The following is a 17,428-nucleotide window of genomic DNA, read 5'->3' as shown; positions in this document are numbered from 1 at the left end:
GGTATATTACTTTTTTCCTTTTTAATTACATTTTCAATCATTTGCAAAACAAACTTAAAATTCTACTTGACTCTCCAGTATCCCAATGGGCTACATACTATAGTTGTAATTCATACTGTACATACTGTACCTATATTGTGTAATGTGTAGCCTTTTTAGACATATTTTTATAATACTTCAAATTAAAATATATGATATTATTCAAATGTCTTAATATATGTGAAAAAACAGATTCAAACAGAGTCAAAATATATGTAAACACATAGTCATCTTTCAGATTGTCAGTAAAGGTGTAGTTGCTTTTAATATTTTATCAGTGTTAATAATAATAATAATAATAATAATAATAATAATAATAAAATAATATGTTCTAGCGTGTAATGCACAAGTCAGTGTTAATGCACCCCATGTATCTGGACCAAACTTCCAGAATACCCGAGGTCTGCTCCAATTCTCAGTTTGTTAGCTTCAAACTTTTCCATCTTCATCCGTCCAGCAGCACCTCTACATTCTCCACAGTGACAACAACAATATATTATTACTCCTGCTTTATCAGCCTCTGTGTGCTCTCCTCTCATGACCTTTGTGCAAAGACAAGAGTGAACTAATGAGCCATAAAATGATAAATGTCACTAGCAAACACAATACCATGTGATGCATGTTCAATACAGTATGTTTATTTCAATTACAATGGCGCTTTTATAAAATATCTGATGCAGAAACATCAACAGAAATGTAGAAATGATAACAGGATACCATACACACATAACCCATAAATACACACACTTTAGAAAAAGTACACATTATCCTTTAGAGCCTTTGGTCTGGAAACATACGCCAGGTGGAAACAACAAACATTTGCAGAAGAAAAAGTTCCCTGTGCACCATATAAGCCCTATCATATTTCATATCAGTACCGAATATACAGTGCACACGTGACGCCGTTTGCTTTCTCCCATTATGAAAGAATGTTTTGCATTGTTCAGGGATTTATAACCCTGTGTGATCCTGACGGTTGTCCATTTTCATAATGCTAAGATTTTTGCATAAGATAAAGATAGAATGGAAGGCAAATCAAATACAACCAAGCACCAGGCACTGTAGAGCGAGGCACTTGAGCACCTAACACCTCTGGTTTGGCATCATGACGTTTGGCACATGAGGGTGGCGTTGCACTTTGAACTGCGTGTGTGTGTGTGTGCAAGAGAGAGAGAGAGAGATAACAAAAGCCCTGTCCAGCAAAACTCTCACAGCCGCCGCCGCCGCCGTCTCCTTACTACCTGTTGTGCGTCTGAAAACAACAAGGTGAGTTACATTCATTCTCCTCATATTTATACTTCCACCACATAAAGTACATCCTCTTGAGTGATTTCTGAGCAGCTCGCTCACCGAGCTTTAAGATGCAAGTCTGCACTTGTTGATCTCGATGATATTACTGAACCACCGATGCTTCCAGTCTGTCGAGTCATGAAAATGTACTCCATAGTTACTCCAACTTTATTCTCTCCCAACATGCAGCACTTGGTTTTCCTTGGGCTTGGTGAGATTAGTGGAGCGATCCCGGGGCTGGGCTGATGAGAGGGGGGGAGCTGCTATGACGCGGAGGAGTCTGGCTGGCTGAGGTCTTTCTTCGTCTTCTTCTTCTTCTTCTTTTTCTTGTTACTGCAGGGCTTGCAGACGCAGCACAGGATGCAGGGCGAGGCCAGCAGGAGGAGCGGAGACGTCACCAGCACGATGATGCTGACCCCCACCAGGATACCCACCACCTGAGGGACAACACAGTCAGCAACATCCTTAAAGCTGCACTAAGCAATCGTTTATACTAACAAAGGGTTGCTCTTAGTGAAGAATTATCACCCAAATCTACAGTTCAGTACAGTTTTTAGCATCTTTCACAGAGGGCAACTCGGGGTCTGAAAAGTGAAGCCAATGCTGAAGTGCCTTAAACTTGCATTCCTTCTAATAGCCAGCAGGGGGCGACTCCTCTGGTTGCTAAAAGAAGTGAGATTGTATAGAAGTCTATGAGAAAATGAGACTTCTCACTTGATTTATTACCTCAGTAAACATTGTAAACATGAGTTTATGGTCTCAATCTGAGCCCAAACATAAAATGGAAGAGCAAAAATAACTAAATAAAATGACATAACATGTTTTCCTTCTGTCCTCCCCAATTTTAATAATTTGGACGAATTAGAATTGAATTAGCTCCAATTAAAGGAAATCTTAATGCTACATATAATATACAGTGATATCTTAACACTAGCGTGTTCCCACTTTTGTGCCAACAGTTCATGTTTCCTCCTTCAACATGACAATGTCATGACCAAGAGCTCCAAGAACCTGGTTTTCCAAGTTAGGTATGGAAGAACTTGACTTGCACAAAGTTGCACTGACCTCAACCCTCCCTATCCAGAACCTGTGGGATGAACTGGAATGCCGCCTGCGAGCCAGTCCTTATCGCCCAACGTCAGCGTCTGACCTCAACTAATGCTTTTGTGGCCGAAAGTGTGCTGTTACAGCAGCATATCAAAAGCCACGGTTTCGGGTGTCCACATAGCAGTGTCTAGTCTACACGTAGTCAGCAAAATCATTAATCACTTCATCATCTCAAATCTAAATATCAAAAACATGCAATGCAAATGCTGTACACTTTAAATGCACTGTCACCACAGCAGCGTTTGCAGGAAGCTCAGAAGGAGTTATGTTTCTCTGTTTTCTTCCTCCTGGCAGAGGAATTTGTGGCAAGCAGATTGTAAAACTTATTGGACCTGTTAGGCAAGGGTGTAACCAAGTTCGTCATGAGTTGTTTTGCAAAGAACAACTGCTCTGTTGTCGTTCTTCCAACTCTACACATACTTAGCAACGCAGACGCACCGAGACACAATCAGGAGGTTCGCTGCAAACTTGAGACTAATCATGTGATTATGGCATCAGTGAAAAGAAAGTAGGTTTGGCGGCCAATAGTTTTGTTGAACGGTCATTACAGTGCAGGAATTTGAGATTAGCGCCGCGATTAGTTCAGCTTAACGTTTGATAAAGGGGCAAACTGGTGGAAAACAAACCGCTAAGAATGAGCCGACACAGACTTTATGGGTCTGCAGTAGGCAGAAATTGTTTGGCATCCTTTGGCAAAAATTATATAATAACCTTTCAGCATATTTTAATTCAAGCGCTCCGAGAGACAACTAGACTTCTGCACCTCCTCATGGCTCTGTTTACAGGCTTTAGGAAATCTAGTCTGTAACGGGAAACTTTGGCCAATCACAGGTCATTTCAGAGCGTTCTTATTGGGCATTCCTATTGGCTGTGCTCCGGCTGGTGGGCGGTGCTTGGTATTTCCTCAACCGATCTCAACATGGCTGCCAGGTCACAAACGTTCTCATTTTACAGCTAAACAGTACACTACAAGATGTTTCTGAAAACATTTGAGGAGAGAAATATGCATTACAGTAACAGAATATTGATTCATATTTGATCAGCGCTGCCTAGTTTGACTGTTTGATCGGAGTTAACGAGTGATTGACAGCCGGCTCATAGACGGTAGCTGGACAGCAGGCTCCAGCTGCCGTCTCTGATTGGTTGGCTTATAAAAATAACTTTTTTTAATCATATTTGCTCCATTTCTACCCACTGCAGCTTTAAAGGTAAAGTTGAGTTATGCACGGTTTTCAGCTTTTGTTGAAATTTTCAATAAATTGTGCAAGAAACGTGCCAGAATGGAAGCTGTACTGTCCTGCGTAGGTTTAATATCCTCACTGGAGAGTATACTCCAAACAGTGACTAATTGATCTGACAGCTGGGATGGAGTCCAAAATCTTTAACATCCAATCCCGGTAGAGTGATGGCACACTTTTACTAAAATCAAAGCCATCCACGCAATAATTGACCACTCACGGATGATTGGCTCTGCAGGCTAATCCATTCAGACGACAACAGCGTCATCACAACCCTGATATGAATACTGTATGTCTGCTTTGCTGAGGGACCTCACCTGCGTCCTGTTCCACATAACCGAGGCCCTGGAGTGTCCCAGCTTGTTTCTGCACGGCCCCTTATCATAATGCCTCAGGAAGATATCGCCCTGTACAAAACACAGACAGGCACGTGAAGACAAGAAATCTATACTATCCAGCAATCACCGAGGACATTCCAACACAAGCTAAAGATAGTGAAGCAGAGGCTGCGATGTTGTAAAGAACTGTAAAACAGGTGGCTAGGCAGTATAGTGATTTTCCAGCTTGTGTTAAAGCGTGTGAGTTAGGCAGCAGGGGAGACTCACATCCAGATTCTGCAGACAGTACCAGCAGAAGGTGTGTTTGCAGCTCTTACACAGCATCTGTGCACAGCCCTGGTTCCTCTCGATGTAGATGCCACACATAGGACACTGTTTGATGGGCATGTCAGAGTCGCTGCTGGAGCGGGCCCTGTGTGTATCGGGAGAGAGACACATCAGAGGCATCAGATATGCAGTTAGCGGGGTCACATTGGAGTATGAATCCACGGAGGCCTCAAGAGTCTCCAGGCACAGAGTGTGAATTCTTTATTTAGCGGCAGAGTTAAGGGTCAGTGCTCACTTTGAACTGGGTTAATTATTTTGGGATTCAAAGGTATGAGGGAAGTATTCTGTACGTACAATACAGGGCTATAGCTTCCACTGAACTCGTGTTTGAGGGTTTCAACAACCTGAGGACATTTACATTCTATGATTTAAACTAATTGCACAAGGCTGATTATATTTACACTTTATTTTGTTCGACCACCTGCTGGGGACAGGACAACAAGCTGTGAACACAATTTGGACACGTTAACACCTTATTAAGTTGTTACGGCTAACTGGTTAGCAAACAGTTTCCTATTTACACATCCAGAAGAAACAGAGCAACTAAAGCATTTATTTGGAGCAATGTTTCCTGCCACCTGACGAATGTAAGTCCAATATTCACTCTCCTTTTAGCTCTGATTTGGTCTCCACCACCTTGCTATGTTTCTGTTTGCCATTTGGTGCTGGGCAGGTAGTAAATGGTATTTCAGTATGATTATCATGCTAGTGTGAAGAGGGCTTTGACACAACAAATATATCATTATGTAGGTAAATCAAATGAATTCAATGAATTAAAAAAAATTGAAAATCTTTAATATAATTAAGGCTGTCCAAGTTAATGTGATAATAATGCATTAACGCAAATTTGTTTTAACGCCACTAATTTCTTGAAGACATTAGCGCAACATGCAATTTTTAGGTTACTGGTATCATATGAAACTAGAAAAAACCTAAAGAATCCATTAAGGACACCAACCATGTAATACTACGTACTAAATTTTGGCGGGGAGAAAAACGGGCATGGTCATTTTCAAAGGGGTCCGTTGACCTCTGACCTCCAGATATGTGAATGAAAATGTGTTCTATGGGTACCCACGAGTCTCCCCTTTACAGACATGCCCGCTTTATGATAATCACATGCATTTTTGGGCAAGTCATAGTCAAGTCAGCACACTGATACACTGACCGCTGTTGTTGCCTGTTGGGCTGCAGTTTGCCATGTTATGATTTGAGCATATTTTTTATGCTAAATGCAGTACCTGTGAGGGTTTCTGGACAATATTTGTCATTGTTTTGTGTTGTTAATTGATTTCCAATAATAAAGATATACATACATTTACATAAAGCAGCATATTTGCCCACTCCCATGTTGATAAGAGTATTAAATACTTGACAAATCTCCCTTTAAGGTACATTTTGAACAGATAAAAATGAGTGATAAATTTGCGATTAATCATGATTAACTATGGACAATCATGTGATTAAACTTGATTAATCGATAGACAGCTCTAAAAATAATATATATATTTTTTGTTGGCTAGTCAGACTCTTTACTGCAGTATTTCTAAAGTACTGGCTATGGCCCTTGTACAATTACATTGTGTTTGATGACTAAACCTGCAGGCTGAGGCTAATGTATATCCTGCTCTCAAGTTCAAACATAAAGATGATGTGCTCCATCCTTCACAGCACACTGCAGACACCACTGCTTCACTGCAGTGCACAGCTTCCTAATGTACAGTGAACTACATGGCTCGTTGCCCGCCCTCCTCCTCCCTTTGGCACGGAGACAATGGAATTCCGATATAAGTCAGTGACTCCCCAATGACATCAGTCAGTCTGGCAGAGCCACAGCTCGGAGCAGCACGGTAACGTGCTGTAGCTGTACAACGGGGACTACACAGAGGGCACTGCTGACGAATACTAAGCTATTGATCCTGAAATAGAGTTTATTGTATATTCAGCTCAGGTTCTCTACTGGGAGATGAAGAGCTACACATCCCTTGTATAATCCATTCAATGTAAATATCCTGCCACAATAACTGTCAGGTGTTTTTAATTTATACTAAATTTGAGATTGGATTTTCCTCATATAATAAGATAATGGAATTGATTGTCTACGTCTCTAACAGTTAAAGGTAATACATACAATATCTTAGAACAATAATATGTGTAAATAAAACCCATTAAACCTGCAGTAGGCAGAATGTTTTTGGCATTACTGGGCAAAAATTCCATAATAACCTTTCAGCATATTATAATTCAAGTGCTCTGAGAGACTTCTGCACCTCCTCATGGCTCTGTTTTCCAGCTTTAAAAAATCTAGACTGTGATGGGAGACCTTGGCCAATCGCAGGTCATTTCAGAGAGAGAGCGTTCCTATTGGCTGGTCATTCAACGGAGGCAAAAATAACTTTTTTTTAAATCATATTTTCTCCGTTTCTACCCACTGCAGCTTTAGAAGTATCATGATTCAGTCTGTTCGCAGTAGTAACAAGTGTTTCTTTGTAGACTCCTCAGAGTCCTGAACTAACACACCCATGCTGCTTTCAGCACAGTATCATCTTCAAAGTGCAGCTCAGACTCTGTGGCTGACCAAACAGCCCGCTAACTGACCTGCTTTCATGAGAGGATGAGGGCGACATCATGAGCTGGTGCTCAGGACAGGTATGGCCGTCCTGCCAGGGCCCTCTGCACCCGGAGCAGAAGACGGCGTGACAGGTCGGGCAGGGCACGGCGGTGGGCCGGCCCTCGGTGCTCAGCTGCACACTGCACACCGCCTGGCATTCAAGAACCGGGCACCAGGATTTACTGGGGTCCAACTTCACTCCTGCAGAAAGCAAAGAGGGGATGCGATTGTAAAGACGAGCTCACGAGTTTCATTTGAAGGCACCAGAAGCCACAGAGGCTAACAATTTAGCAAGCTAGCAAGAGGGTAACATAATTCAGGAAATGCAAAGGCATAATGACAGAGGAAAAAGATGAGGCCGACATTTTCCTCAGATAGATCATAAAATTCCGAAGAAAAAAAATAAATGACTAAAATTACAATATATTAACTTATGCACCAAAACATTTATTTCCATGGCCTCCTCCATTTCTGACAACGTCAACAAACACGTCACTACTCTGAGCTTTCAGAAACTTTCCACTTGCGAGGTCGTGAATACGACAAGAGGGGGGCGTTCATATGGACTCTTCTCATGAACACGGTAAACACGACCCCATTTGAAGGAAAAAACATCAAATAAATCCATCGTTCTCATTTCTAATTGGCTATCTATGAAGGCAAACAACCTTCTAAGTAGCTTACAACGACGGAAGGACACAAATACAAATGTGAAATGCGTACAAAAAAATAATCTGGCCTGTTTCAAAACCAAAACAGAAACTGGAGCTTTAATGATCTGATCCCCAACCCACCAGCTCGTACTTTTATTGTGAATCATAACAGAAGGAAAACACTGTTGTGAAATAGCCTGTACTTTGCACTTCTTTACACTCCCAATAATATGAGTCTTATGATTTATGGCCAAAGTAAACAATAACTATTATTGGCTTCACAGCGTATTGTTACTGTGCAACTGGAAAAGACCAATATAGCTACAAGGCAAACTAACCTCTGTTTGCAATTTGTAAATGTCAACAGAAACCTATTTCAACTCTTTCTGTTCCCACCAAGCCTCCGGTGTAGAATAGACATACAATCTGTCTTCACAAACACTTCCACAACTAAGGGTGCAATCAGCTACACATATAGGTCATATAATGTATTAGCCCTCTCATTACATCAAATACAACAGAATAGTACCATGGACCTCTTGCAGCACGTGTAATAGAGTTTCCAGCTGGTTATGTTTGGTTTCACTGAAGGTAATAAAGGCACAGTTTCAGTAAGCTCCTGGGTAAAACTGGACCAGAGCAGAATAGAAAAAAGAGGCCCCACATTATCCCAGGCATGTGAAGCTCAGCACTCTGTGGTGCTGCTCAGTGTAATAACACCAGCTGAAGTGCGACCTGAAATAGCCCGATGCCCGTCACCGGTCATCAGCATGCTAACGCAACAATACCTACCTCTCTCAAACTTCAGACGCTGATACAGCTCCGACTGATCTTCTGGGGCCAAGCCGGCTATCTGCAATCACACAGCACAGAGAGGTCATGTTTTATTCACTCAGAGCTGTGATGTTGAACTTTGTGTTGTGCATGCAAGAAGTTTGAAAAACCCAGTATCTTTTTCAAAACCCTAATGGAAAAAATGCAAATGCAAAAATACACGGTGGTCAAGATTAAAATGAGGCTGTGTTGTGTGGTTGCTGAGAAGCTGATACCTCAAAGATCATCCAGGATCAACTGGTCACCTAGCAACTGCAATTTGCTGCATTATTTCTAAGACACCTCAGTAGTTGGTGAATAGACACTGAGAGAAAAAAAAAGGAGTTTCTAAATGAAAAAGGCTGCTTTTATTTGGATGTAGTGTATCTGGGCAGACTAATGGACTTATGTCATATGAAATGTATTCCTCTCCATCAGCTAAATTGTATGACATCATAAAGTTTGATTTATATAAACAGAAATGACCAGTAACAGTTAAGTTGTCTATTTCTGCATGGTAAAGTTTATCAGCCTATTTTATCTGTAGTTTGGGATTTATCCTATAATTATTATTACTTATATACTTTATTTTTTATTATTTGTTATTTTAATTTAATTAATTAATTTAATTATTTTTTTGTTCTTTATCCTTTTTGCAACGGCAATGGGTGAGTGTTGGGTGGGTGGGGGCTTTGGGGGAAAAATACCAAAATATGGAGGGACAATCATTTACATTTGTGCTCTATTTGTATGTTTCTGTACACCTGTTGCTACTCCCAATAAAAAAGGCAAAGCAACAATTATAATGTAATTCTTATGTTGTAGTAAAAGCTACAAGATGACAAACGATCAACAAGAAAGATGTTGCAAAGGTCTGCAAATACAGAAGATGTTTGCTTAAACCAGCATTAGCTTACAGTAAGAAATGCCAACTGTTTAAGACCAACAAGCTTGAGGAAATTCTTTATTTCTTCCTCCAATCTTTTAAGACTAAAGACAGACTAAGATAAGAATTAAAACTGCTTGCAGTGCATTATTATTATTTGCCTCCTGTATATCTAACATCTGCCTAATTTCCCTACTGGATAACAGGGAATAGAAATTCAACATTCAAATCAATTCCATCGTATTTCAGAGGGAAGTCCAATCAGCACCAGTTAAAGAGTGTTTACAAAACTTTACAAATGAAGAACTAATGAACAGAATTTCCCTTTGTTTGTGATTCAGCACTTTAAGCTTCTTCTCTGACGTGTTTACTGTTTCGTATCTACGACGTGTGACAGCTCAAGGAGTTTCATTTTCTGCTTGACTGCTCTATTGACATTACCTCATTTTACTCAACACACTCAAAAGAATTCCCTGGGTACACATCATTTTCACAACACTTGATTTTAGTTAATCCAGCCCACACACTTTTAAAAACACAATAGTGGAAATCCAACTTTAGAAGTTTGCTTGCAGCACTCTGGACTGTAAAAACAAAACTGCAGCAACTTAGAAATTAATATATATATTCCAAAACCACATGTTTGCATAAAACAGGTTTTTAGTTCAGTACATGTTTGTGCATCAACATTATTTTTGTATCTTATGGCCTCTGTAGACTTTTTTTGGTTTCACTCATGACCTACATATCAGTGGTTTTAAGCGGGGCATACCTCAGAGTCCAGTAGCACTCCAGTCTTTTGGCAGGCCATATCTGGGCAGGTGATGGGTGCCCCCCCACCCTCCATGATGGCCAACTGAACATACTGCTCCAAACACTGGAGAGGGAGAAGCAACACAACACGCAGCATTAGTCTGGACATTGAATGGAACAGGGAGAGTTGAACCATAGCACTCTTGTAAAAAGTAATATATTTATATACTTTACATACTGTTACACCTCTGTGTATACTGTATATAAACATATTATTCTTCTCTATACATACTACATTCCTGTCTACACCTCTGTGTACATATATTATTTCTCATCGTGCATATGCATACAACAGTTTTCCCATCTGAAATACTGTCATCAACTAAATTTCAAATTTACATTACTATTTTATATTTACTTATGTTTATATTTATTTGAACTGCACTATTTTATACCAGATTATCATTTTGCTTTTACATTTACTTGTGTGATTTGCCCCTTTTTTTAAATAATATTTTAATTTAAGAAAAAGGGCATAGTTCACAAATATTTGAGATAGAACATTTTCATTTTATATTTTATTTTTTAGAAAAAACAAGGTTATAACAACATATCTACATATGGAATGATGATAAGTACTAAAATAAAAAAAGGAAAACATTTAATTACATTTTTAAAAAAGTCAGCAAACACAAAACTAATAAAATAAAACATAAATACAGATGAATTAATTAATATTTTGCATTGGAAGAGATACATATACATGCTTTGAAATATAAACAAATTTGTGAATGTTGAAGTACTGTATACAGGCTTATTTACCATCAGTTATTAACACTACATTCTAGTGTGTGGAGCGTTCCATGAGCGGTTCCTGGGGTCGGCTAATCATGACGAATACAATTACAGTGCCTACTTAATTTTGGGGAAAGGCCTTAAGCCTTTCGAAATAACATACTAAAGGGTCCCATGTTGCATGGAATTTTTGGGTTGACCCTCTGACGGAATATTTGATCTTTTCTAACTTAAGAAATAGCATGATAATTTCCCCTTTTATATATTCATATTTTATGAACATTGTTGAAGGAACCCCAGACCAAAGATGTTCATTGCCAATGACTGCTTTGCTAGAATTGACAAATGACATATAAAGAACCTTGAATATTTAACAATATATCATAATCATACATATTATCTTAACTGTCCACCCTAGGTGAAAAATAATTAAAAAAAAACATGAACATTTTTCATGACAAATGCAGTAAGCAAAGAAAGCTGTTGTACAAACATGTCAAACTAAATGCCACAGTTTCTTTTCAGCGCTCACGCATTCATAGTCATATGTTGCCTTAGCCATGAAATACGGAAGAGTAGGAAGGAAGGAGGAACTATGTAAACATTGTGCAAAGGGAGACAGTTTTGAGGAACAGAAAATAAAAACATGCAATGTCACTTTTTCTCTGTGTAAAAACAAACCTATCCTAGAGGACTGGAATGTGTTTTTAGGCTCAGTTGTACATGCGAACTTGTGCTTATCGTGTGCTTTCTCATAAAACATGATGTACTGTTCATCCAGAAACTGAGCTGAAATACAAAAACACACAAGTCTGTGCTCTGGAACCAGACTGGAGGAGGTATTTCAGGTTTATAAAATACAGTTCAACTGATAAGCAGGGTTTACAGTATCCCTTTCCCTCCTTCTTCCCCCGTGACGCTGCGTATGTGTGTGTGTTTTATCTGCGTGACCTTGTGCGTGCAACAGTGACAACTTGGCTACCTTGGAAAGAGATTAACACCTGCCACTGTCTAGCAACCTCTCTGTGTCAGGGCATAACACCAACATCTCAGTTTCAGACGTGTAGTAGACCTCTGGGCTTCGGTTAGAAATGATACTGCTCTGTATTCTAGTGACTTCTTCTCTCGTAAAAGGACTGAAAAAGCTATAAGAAAGTAACAAGAAGATGTTAAAAAAATGTCAAAAGCTTTGATAAATCTCAAAAGATTCCTGAGGACAAGACATAGAAAGTAAGAGAAAGCCAATCCTGTGTTGAAACCACATCATTTCACTAAAGCTGTAATATGCAGGATTTGCCAATAAAAGGATCTATTTTAAGATCTTAAAGCAGGAAGTGGTGCCGCAATAAAAAGGAGCAACCCATTCCAAGTCATTTAAACGTTGGAGATTTGCCTAAATTGCCCAAAGAAAAGTTGGAGTAATTTTTGTGAAACCTTCCCCTGCCTACAGAAAGTGACTAAAGAGCATGAGCAATACGAGTATAGGATGAGCAAGCATTTAATCTAAATATAGCCTGGAGGCTTCCTGCTATGTTTCAGTAACAAAGGTTCACAGGTTTCATTTCCACAGCAGTTAAATGTCGAGATTATGTTTGTCTTTTCTTACCGTTGTGCAGAAGACACAGCTGCAGCTCTTCAGTTCCCTGGTGGCTGCAGACGGCTGCTCGCTGAGGCACAGCTTGCAGAAGGCCTCGGGCCCCGGCTGGGGGTCAGCGCCGGCCTCGGGGGTTCCCGGTGCCGAATCCCCGGTGTCCCGGCTCAGGGTGGGACTCCTGCTGGCCATGGCGGGGCGATGCAGACAGGGAGGAGAAGAATCAGGCTGCTCCTAGCCCTTCTGCTGCAGACGGAGAGGAGCTACAGCCTCCATGTTCCTGAAAGCAGAAACAGCACTAATCTATTAGTTTATTCGGTAACACTTCCTCTTTCCAGTTCACACAACGCTGCACCCTGTTACTGGAACCTGTCATCTCTTATGGTAACTGGTACACCAACTGTGATGACTGCACCTCTCTCTGAGGTATTACATTGTCTTGTTACCTGAGAGATGAATTAGTCACCGTTTAAAGCTGCGTGGTGCATGAAGTCAAACATAATTACGTGTAATTACCGCAGTATTATCGATTACTCATCGTGTCATTTTTAAGGCCGAAGTCCAAGGTCCGTGTTTACTGAGTCTACAGTTATTGACCAGCTCCTCATTCACTCTGACAGGAGGAATTGATTGTCGATCGTTTTTAGAAACATGGTAAATACACACTTGTGTAGCCACAGAAGGTACTTGGAAGCTATTTTGTTTGGCATGTACAGTCAACATTGAGCTAAATTTCAAGGGGTAGAAAGATGGGAAAGAGGGAAAACTCACTCAAATGAAAACTATTTGACTCAAATTCACTACATATTGAGAGAAAAGAGAGATTAACCAACATAGGCTACATTTCTGAACCTTTTTTTATTTTGGAGTTCAACGTTTTCTGATGTTAAGTTCTCGCAGAGATGACACAACGTACTTCGGCACAAAACTGCAGTACAACAGGTCAAATGTGTTTTTTTAATGTGACGAGTCTACAGCCACGCTAGCAGCTCTGTGAGGCTGTACTTATATGAAGGCACAGTGGTGCTTTGAGCTAACATCAGCCTGCTAACATGCTCATAATGAAAGCGCTAAAATGCTGGTGTTAAGCAGATATAATAATGTTAACCATATTCACCATCTTGTATGTTAGCATGCTAACATCTGTCAATTAGCACTACAGAAAGCTGAGGCTATATGAATGGCATAAGTTCATCAGAGGTATTACAATTCATATTGAGGGATATAGGAACTTGTGTCCCAAATTTCATGGCATCTATTCAGTTGTCGAGAAATTTCACTTAAAGGTGCTAAATGCGAGATTGGGAGCATTTCTATTGCCTCCACACGGCTCTCAACATGGCGACGGTGCTAACAGTGAAAACAACGGCAACAGTGTTGACAGAGCTAATAGTGTTTACCTGAGGGGAGGGCGCTACGCTTCAGCAACGGCACTGTCGGTCAGGACGGTGTTATCAGCTGTAACCGCCGTATAAGAGCAGTACAGAGCGACGGTCGTCAGCTAGGCAGTGGGGCACGCTCACATGTACTAATATGCACTAAAAGCATGCACGGCCGGCCTGGCTATGTCAGAGAAGCTCTGATTACAACATTGACTTCATTCTCTGCTCAGGGAGACATTACTCCAATATATATCGTATGGAGCAGTGGTTTTCAAAGTGGGGTCAAAGAGAATAGTATAGAAGCAAAGAAACTAAACTCCTGTGTTTTTTTGACAACAGCCTCTGCCGCCATTTTGGACTGAAAACACTTATTATATTTATAATATTTCATTGTTCAACACAGGCCATTTTGGTTGAATATGACAATAAAGTAGAAATTATTTTGTTTTACTTTTGTACGGCACTTTTTAGGAGGATGTTTTACTGGTGTCCGGTAGTCGCTTTCAGTCCAAAATGGCAAAAGCTTAACTTTGCTGCTGGGCGCAGAGGTTGCAATGGAACGAACTTTACTTTCACTTCTTGGTAATATACGCTCTTTGGTGGGGTCTGAAGACCCCCAGGGGTTCTTTGAGGGAATTTCAGGGGGTCCCCAGCAAAAAGGGGAATCATTTATTTTCACTGTAATTCCATGCATAAGTAACAAAATGACGGAATGTGTGACTATTATGGTCATGGGTTTCTGTAATAAAACATCTAAAAGCAAAAATCCTATCAGATGGAACAAAATCTTATCAAATGGGGGTCCGTGGTCTAATTTGCATCCGTTTAAGGGTCCTTGACGTGAAAAAATTCATCCTCTTGGCACCATGAATGTCTGGACAAAGTTGTGTGCCGATCCATGTAATAGTTGTTGCGATATTTCAGTCTGGACCAAAGAGGTAAACCAACCGACCAAAAAGCATATTACAAAACATCTGTTCAATTACAGCATCAAGCCTAAACGTAATCAGTGACTTCCACCTTTAACTATCATGCACTACTGCCATATTTTGGGACAGCAGGTCAGAGGTGGGTGGATAATAGAGGCCTAATCTGGTGTTAAAGGGGAACCAAAGTCACCAAACCCAAAAAAAAGTGTCGCTTTGGTCCTGTCCAATCCCAAAAAGCATGAGGAATAATAAACCCATAATCTGGGATTTACGATTAATCCTGTAGATAACAGTGGTTGGACACAGAACGGGGTCACACAGGAAACGGTGGCGTTAAAAACACACTCTGTAGCCTGAGCGGTTGTTGAAATCACACGTTATCTCACACAGTGTTCTCTATTTCAGCAGGCTGTCAGAGTTGGCAGGAAACTTTAGGGGCAACTCAATCAATAGAGCCACCACCACCACCGACACCAACACCAGTGTCCTAAATTCCTCAGCGAGTGCTCTTTTATCATGCACTACCAATTATCATGCAGATGATTGATAGTGATAGTGGAGCAGCGCACATTGGTATTTCTGCACAGTCACTGTGTATTCGCCTGCACTGCCTTTTAGACAGGTGAGCTGAGCCGACTGCAGTCGTCATCCCACAATACTGTCGGCCTGTCCTGTCCTGCCCAAGCGTAAGACGTCGCATGGTTTCCCATGGGAAAATAACAGGTCTCTGCACGGAAACTCCAATATGTATCTAATAACAGCCTCTCATTCCTGAACAGCTTCAAAGTTTAGAGGAACCTGAGATTACATCTGGCTGATAGAAGTGTTTTTATCTCAGAACAACAGACATATCAGTATCGGTCCACCTTTGATATGATAGATAAGAGGCAGTTTGAGTGACTATGAGCTGTAGAATTCCTCAGTACTTCATGGTTGCCTGTAGGGCTGACCCGAATGCTTCGAAGCTGCGACCATTGCCATGGTTATCGACCTCCAAATTGGTATTCGATATGGGTATAAATCCTTAAAAAAAACATGAAATTAGGAATACTCCCAAAACATTATTCATATTCAGCATTAATTATTACTAGTTATTCTCAGACGGATATCTCTGTTTGTTGTGTGTAGAGTTGCGTGTGAGTATAGTGGCACTGTCCAAGACACTGAAATGGGGGAGATGGAGACAGAAAGACAGAAGAACATGTCAGTCTGCTGCGTCGTGTTGCGAAGCTTCGAATACCTCTGAATATTTCTCGGCGAAGCTCAAAAATGTTTATACGGGACAGCCCTGATTCTAATGTAATACACTGGACAGATTTAAGTTTGCATGAATGAGTTAGAGGATTAGACTATAGTCTGTTTCAGAAGCATTTCCACCCTGAATGTTTGCATCTAAATATATTAAATGTCAATGCCAACCAGACGCTTCCACACAAAATGCATCGCTATTAATATCTGCTTTCAAAAAACCCATCCTGGACTGCAGTCCCTGCTCCCTGAGCCAGCAATTAAAGCTGAGAATAAGTTTCTATTCATTAATCAAAACGCCCTTGTGTGCCAACAGTTCCTTTTAGGCGTGGAGCTGACCGTCCAGCGATTAGCAGTCCTCCCGGATCAAGGTCTAGATGGCATTCGATCAAAGCATCATTGTTGACCGGATCAAGAGAGAGGCAGAAACGGAAAAACCAGATCTGCCCGGTGAAAAGCTGCTGCTGCTTCTACACAGGCTGCCACTGTGTTGAGGCAGCTGGGGCTGTGTGCTCGGGGAGTGTGTAGCAGAATTTATATGGCATCATTTATACAGCTGCAATCACTCCCAGTCTGTCCTTCTGGGTTTTCTGGTATAATAACCTGTGTGTTTTGTAGGGGAGACAGACTTAAACAAGAGCACATAAAGTTGAAATAAAGCAATATGAAGATGTGGTGGGAGAAGATGTAGTGCAAACCATTTACTGTACATCAGTGTGGTGAGTTGATTGCAGTGATTTAAAGGTATATCCCTATAAAGTAACATTTCTTCCTATGCATATTCTTCTATAACTATACCCCAAGGTTAGTATTGTTTATAACAAAGTCTCATCTGTAACAGATGAAATCTGACACATCTGCATCCCTCTCAAGGTTGCATTCTTGCATAGGTCAACATTATGACGCATTCACTGTGTGATATTTCATAAGGTGTATTTTTGGGTAATGGATGGTGTGTGTGTGTGTGTGTGTGTGTGTGTGATGCAGACAAAAGCCAGCTGAGCAGAGGGACCTACCTTTGCTTGTGGACCACTGGGTGTAGTAGGAGCTGCCTGGGTCTAGATCCACAGCCGCAGTGCTCTTCTACTGTGGCACATGTGTTGATCCGGTCTGCTGTGACTCCACCGGTACCGCCCCCTCCTCTCACACACACACACACACCAGCTGAAAAACTAAAACATGTTTGAGCTCGCTGCTGTCTGTCCTGTATGCGTGTATGTGTGTGAGTGAGTGTGTGTGCTCTGCTCCTGCGTTTTGTTTCCATCCAGGAAGCAGTGATCGCTCTCTCTCTCTCTCTCTCTCTCTCTGTGTCTCTCTCTCTGTGTCTCTCTCTCTCTCTCTCTCTCTGCTGAGCTCCACTCTTCACTGCTCCTGCTGGCTATTTCACTGTACTCATGCTGCTTTCAGGTGCAGTCGGATAAAAATGGA

At 40.9% G+C, this 17,428-nt stretch overlaps 1 protein-coding gene across 1 annotated transcript; it reads right to left on the bottom strand.

The window, feature by feature from the left end:
* Window positions 1-655: 655 nt before the first annotated feature.
* rnf144b (ring finger protein 144B) lies at window positions 656-17,274 on the bottom strand. Its single transcript, XM_037785249.1, has 8 exons — window positions 17,017-17,274; window positions 12,457-12,721; window positions 10,075-10,179; window positions 8,396-8,456; window positions 6,938-7,151; window positions 4,280-4,424; window positions 3,992-4,081; window positions 656-1,766 (listed from the first exon to the last, which is right to left on the bottom strand). The coding sequence occupies exons 2-8, from the start codon at window positions 12,631-12,633 to the stop codon at window positions 1,593-1,595; spliced, it is 966 nt and encodes a 321-aa protein (XP_037641177.1). The 5' UTR covers window positions 12,634-12,721; window positions 17,017-17,274; the 3' UTR covers window positions 656-1,592.
* Between the last annotated feature and the right edge of the window lie 154 nt (window positions 17,275-17,428).

This window comes from Sebastes umbrosus, chromosome 11 (genome assembly GCF_015220745.1).
Source record: "Sebastes umbrosus isolate fSebUmb1 chromosome 11, fSebUmb1.pri, whole genome shotgun sequence".
Lineage (NCBI taxonomy): Eukaryota > Metazoa > Chordata > Actinopteri > Perciformes > Sebastidae > Sebastes > Sebastes umbrosus.
Note: the sequence above shows the minus strand (reverse complement) of the source record. Positions and strands in the feature narration are given on the sequence as shown.

What these genes read in the sequence shown, in the direction of transcription:
- rnf144b (XM_037785249.1), bottom strand. Translation starts at nt 12,633, where the DNA reads ATGGCCAGCAGGAGTCCCACCCTGAGCCGGGACACCGGGGATTCGGCA. An exon ending in ACTGTCTGCAGAATCTGGAT is followed by an intron (nt 4,082 to 4,279) that starts GTGAGTCTCCCC and finishes TGTTTTGTACAG; the next exon opens with GGCGATATCTTCCTGAGGCA. An exon ending in TTATGTGGAACAGGACGCAG is followed by an intron (nt 1,767 to 3,991) that starts GTGAGGTCCCTC and finishes GTTGTCCCTCAG; the next exon opens with GTGGTGGGTATCCTGGTGGG.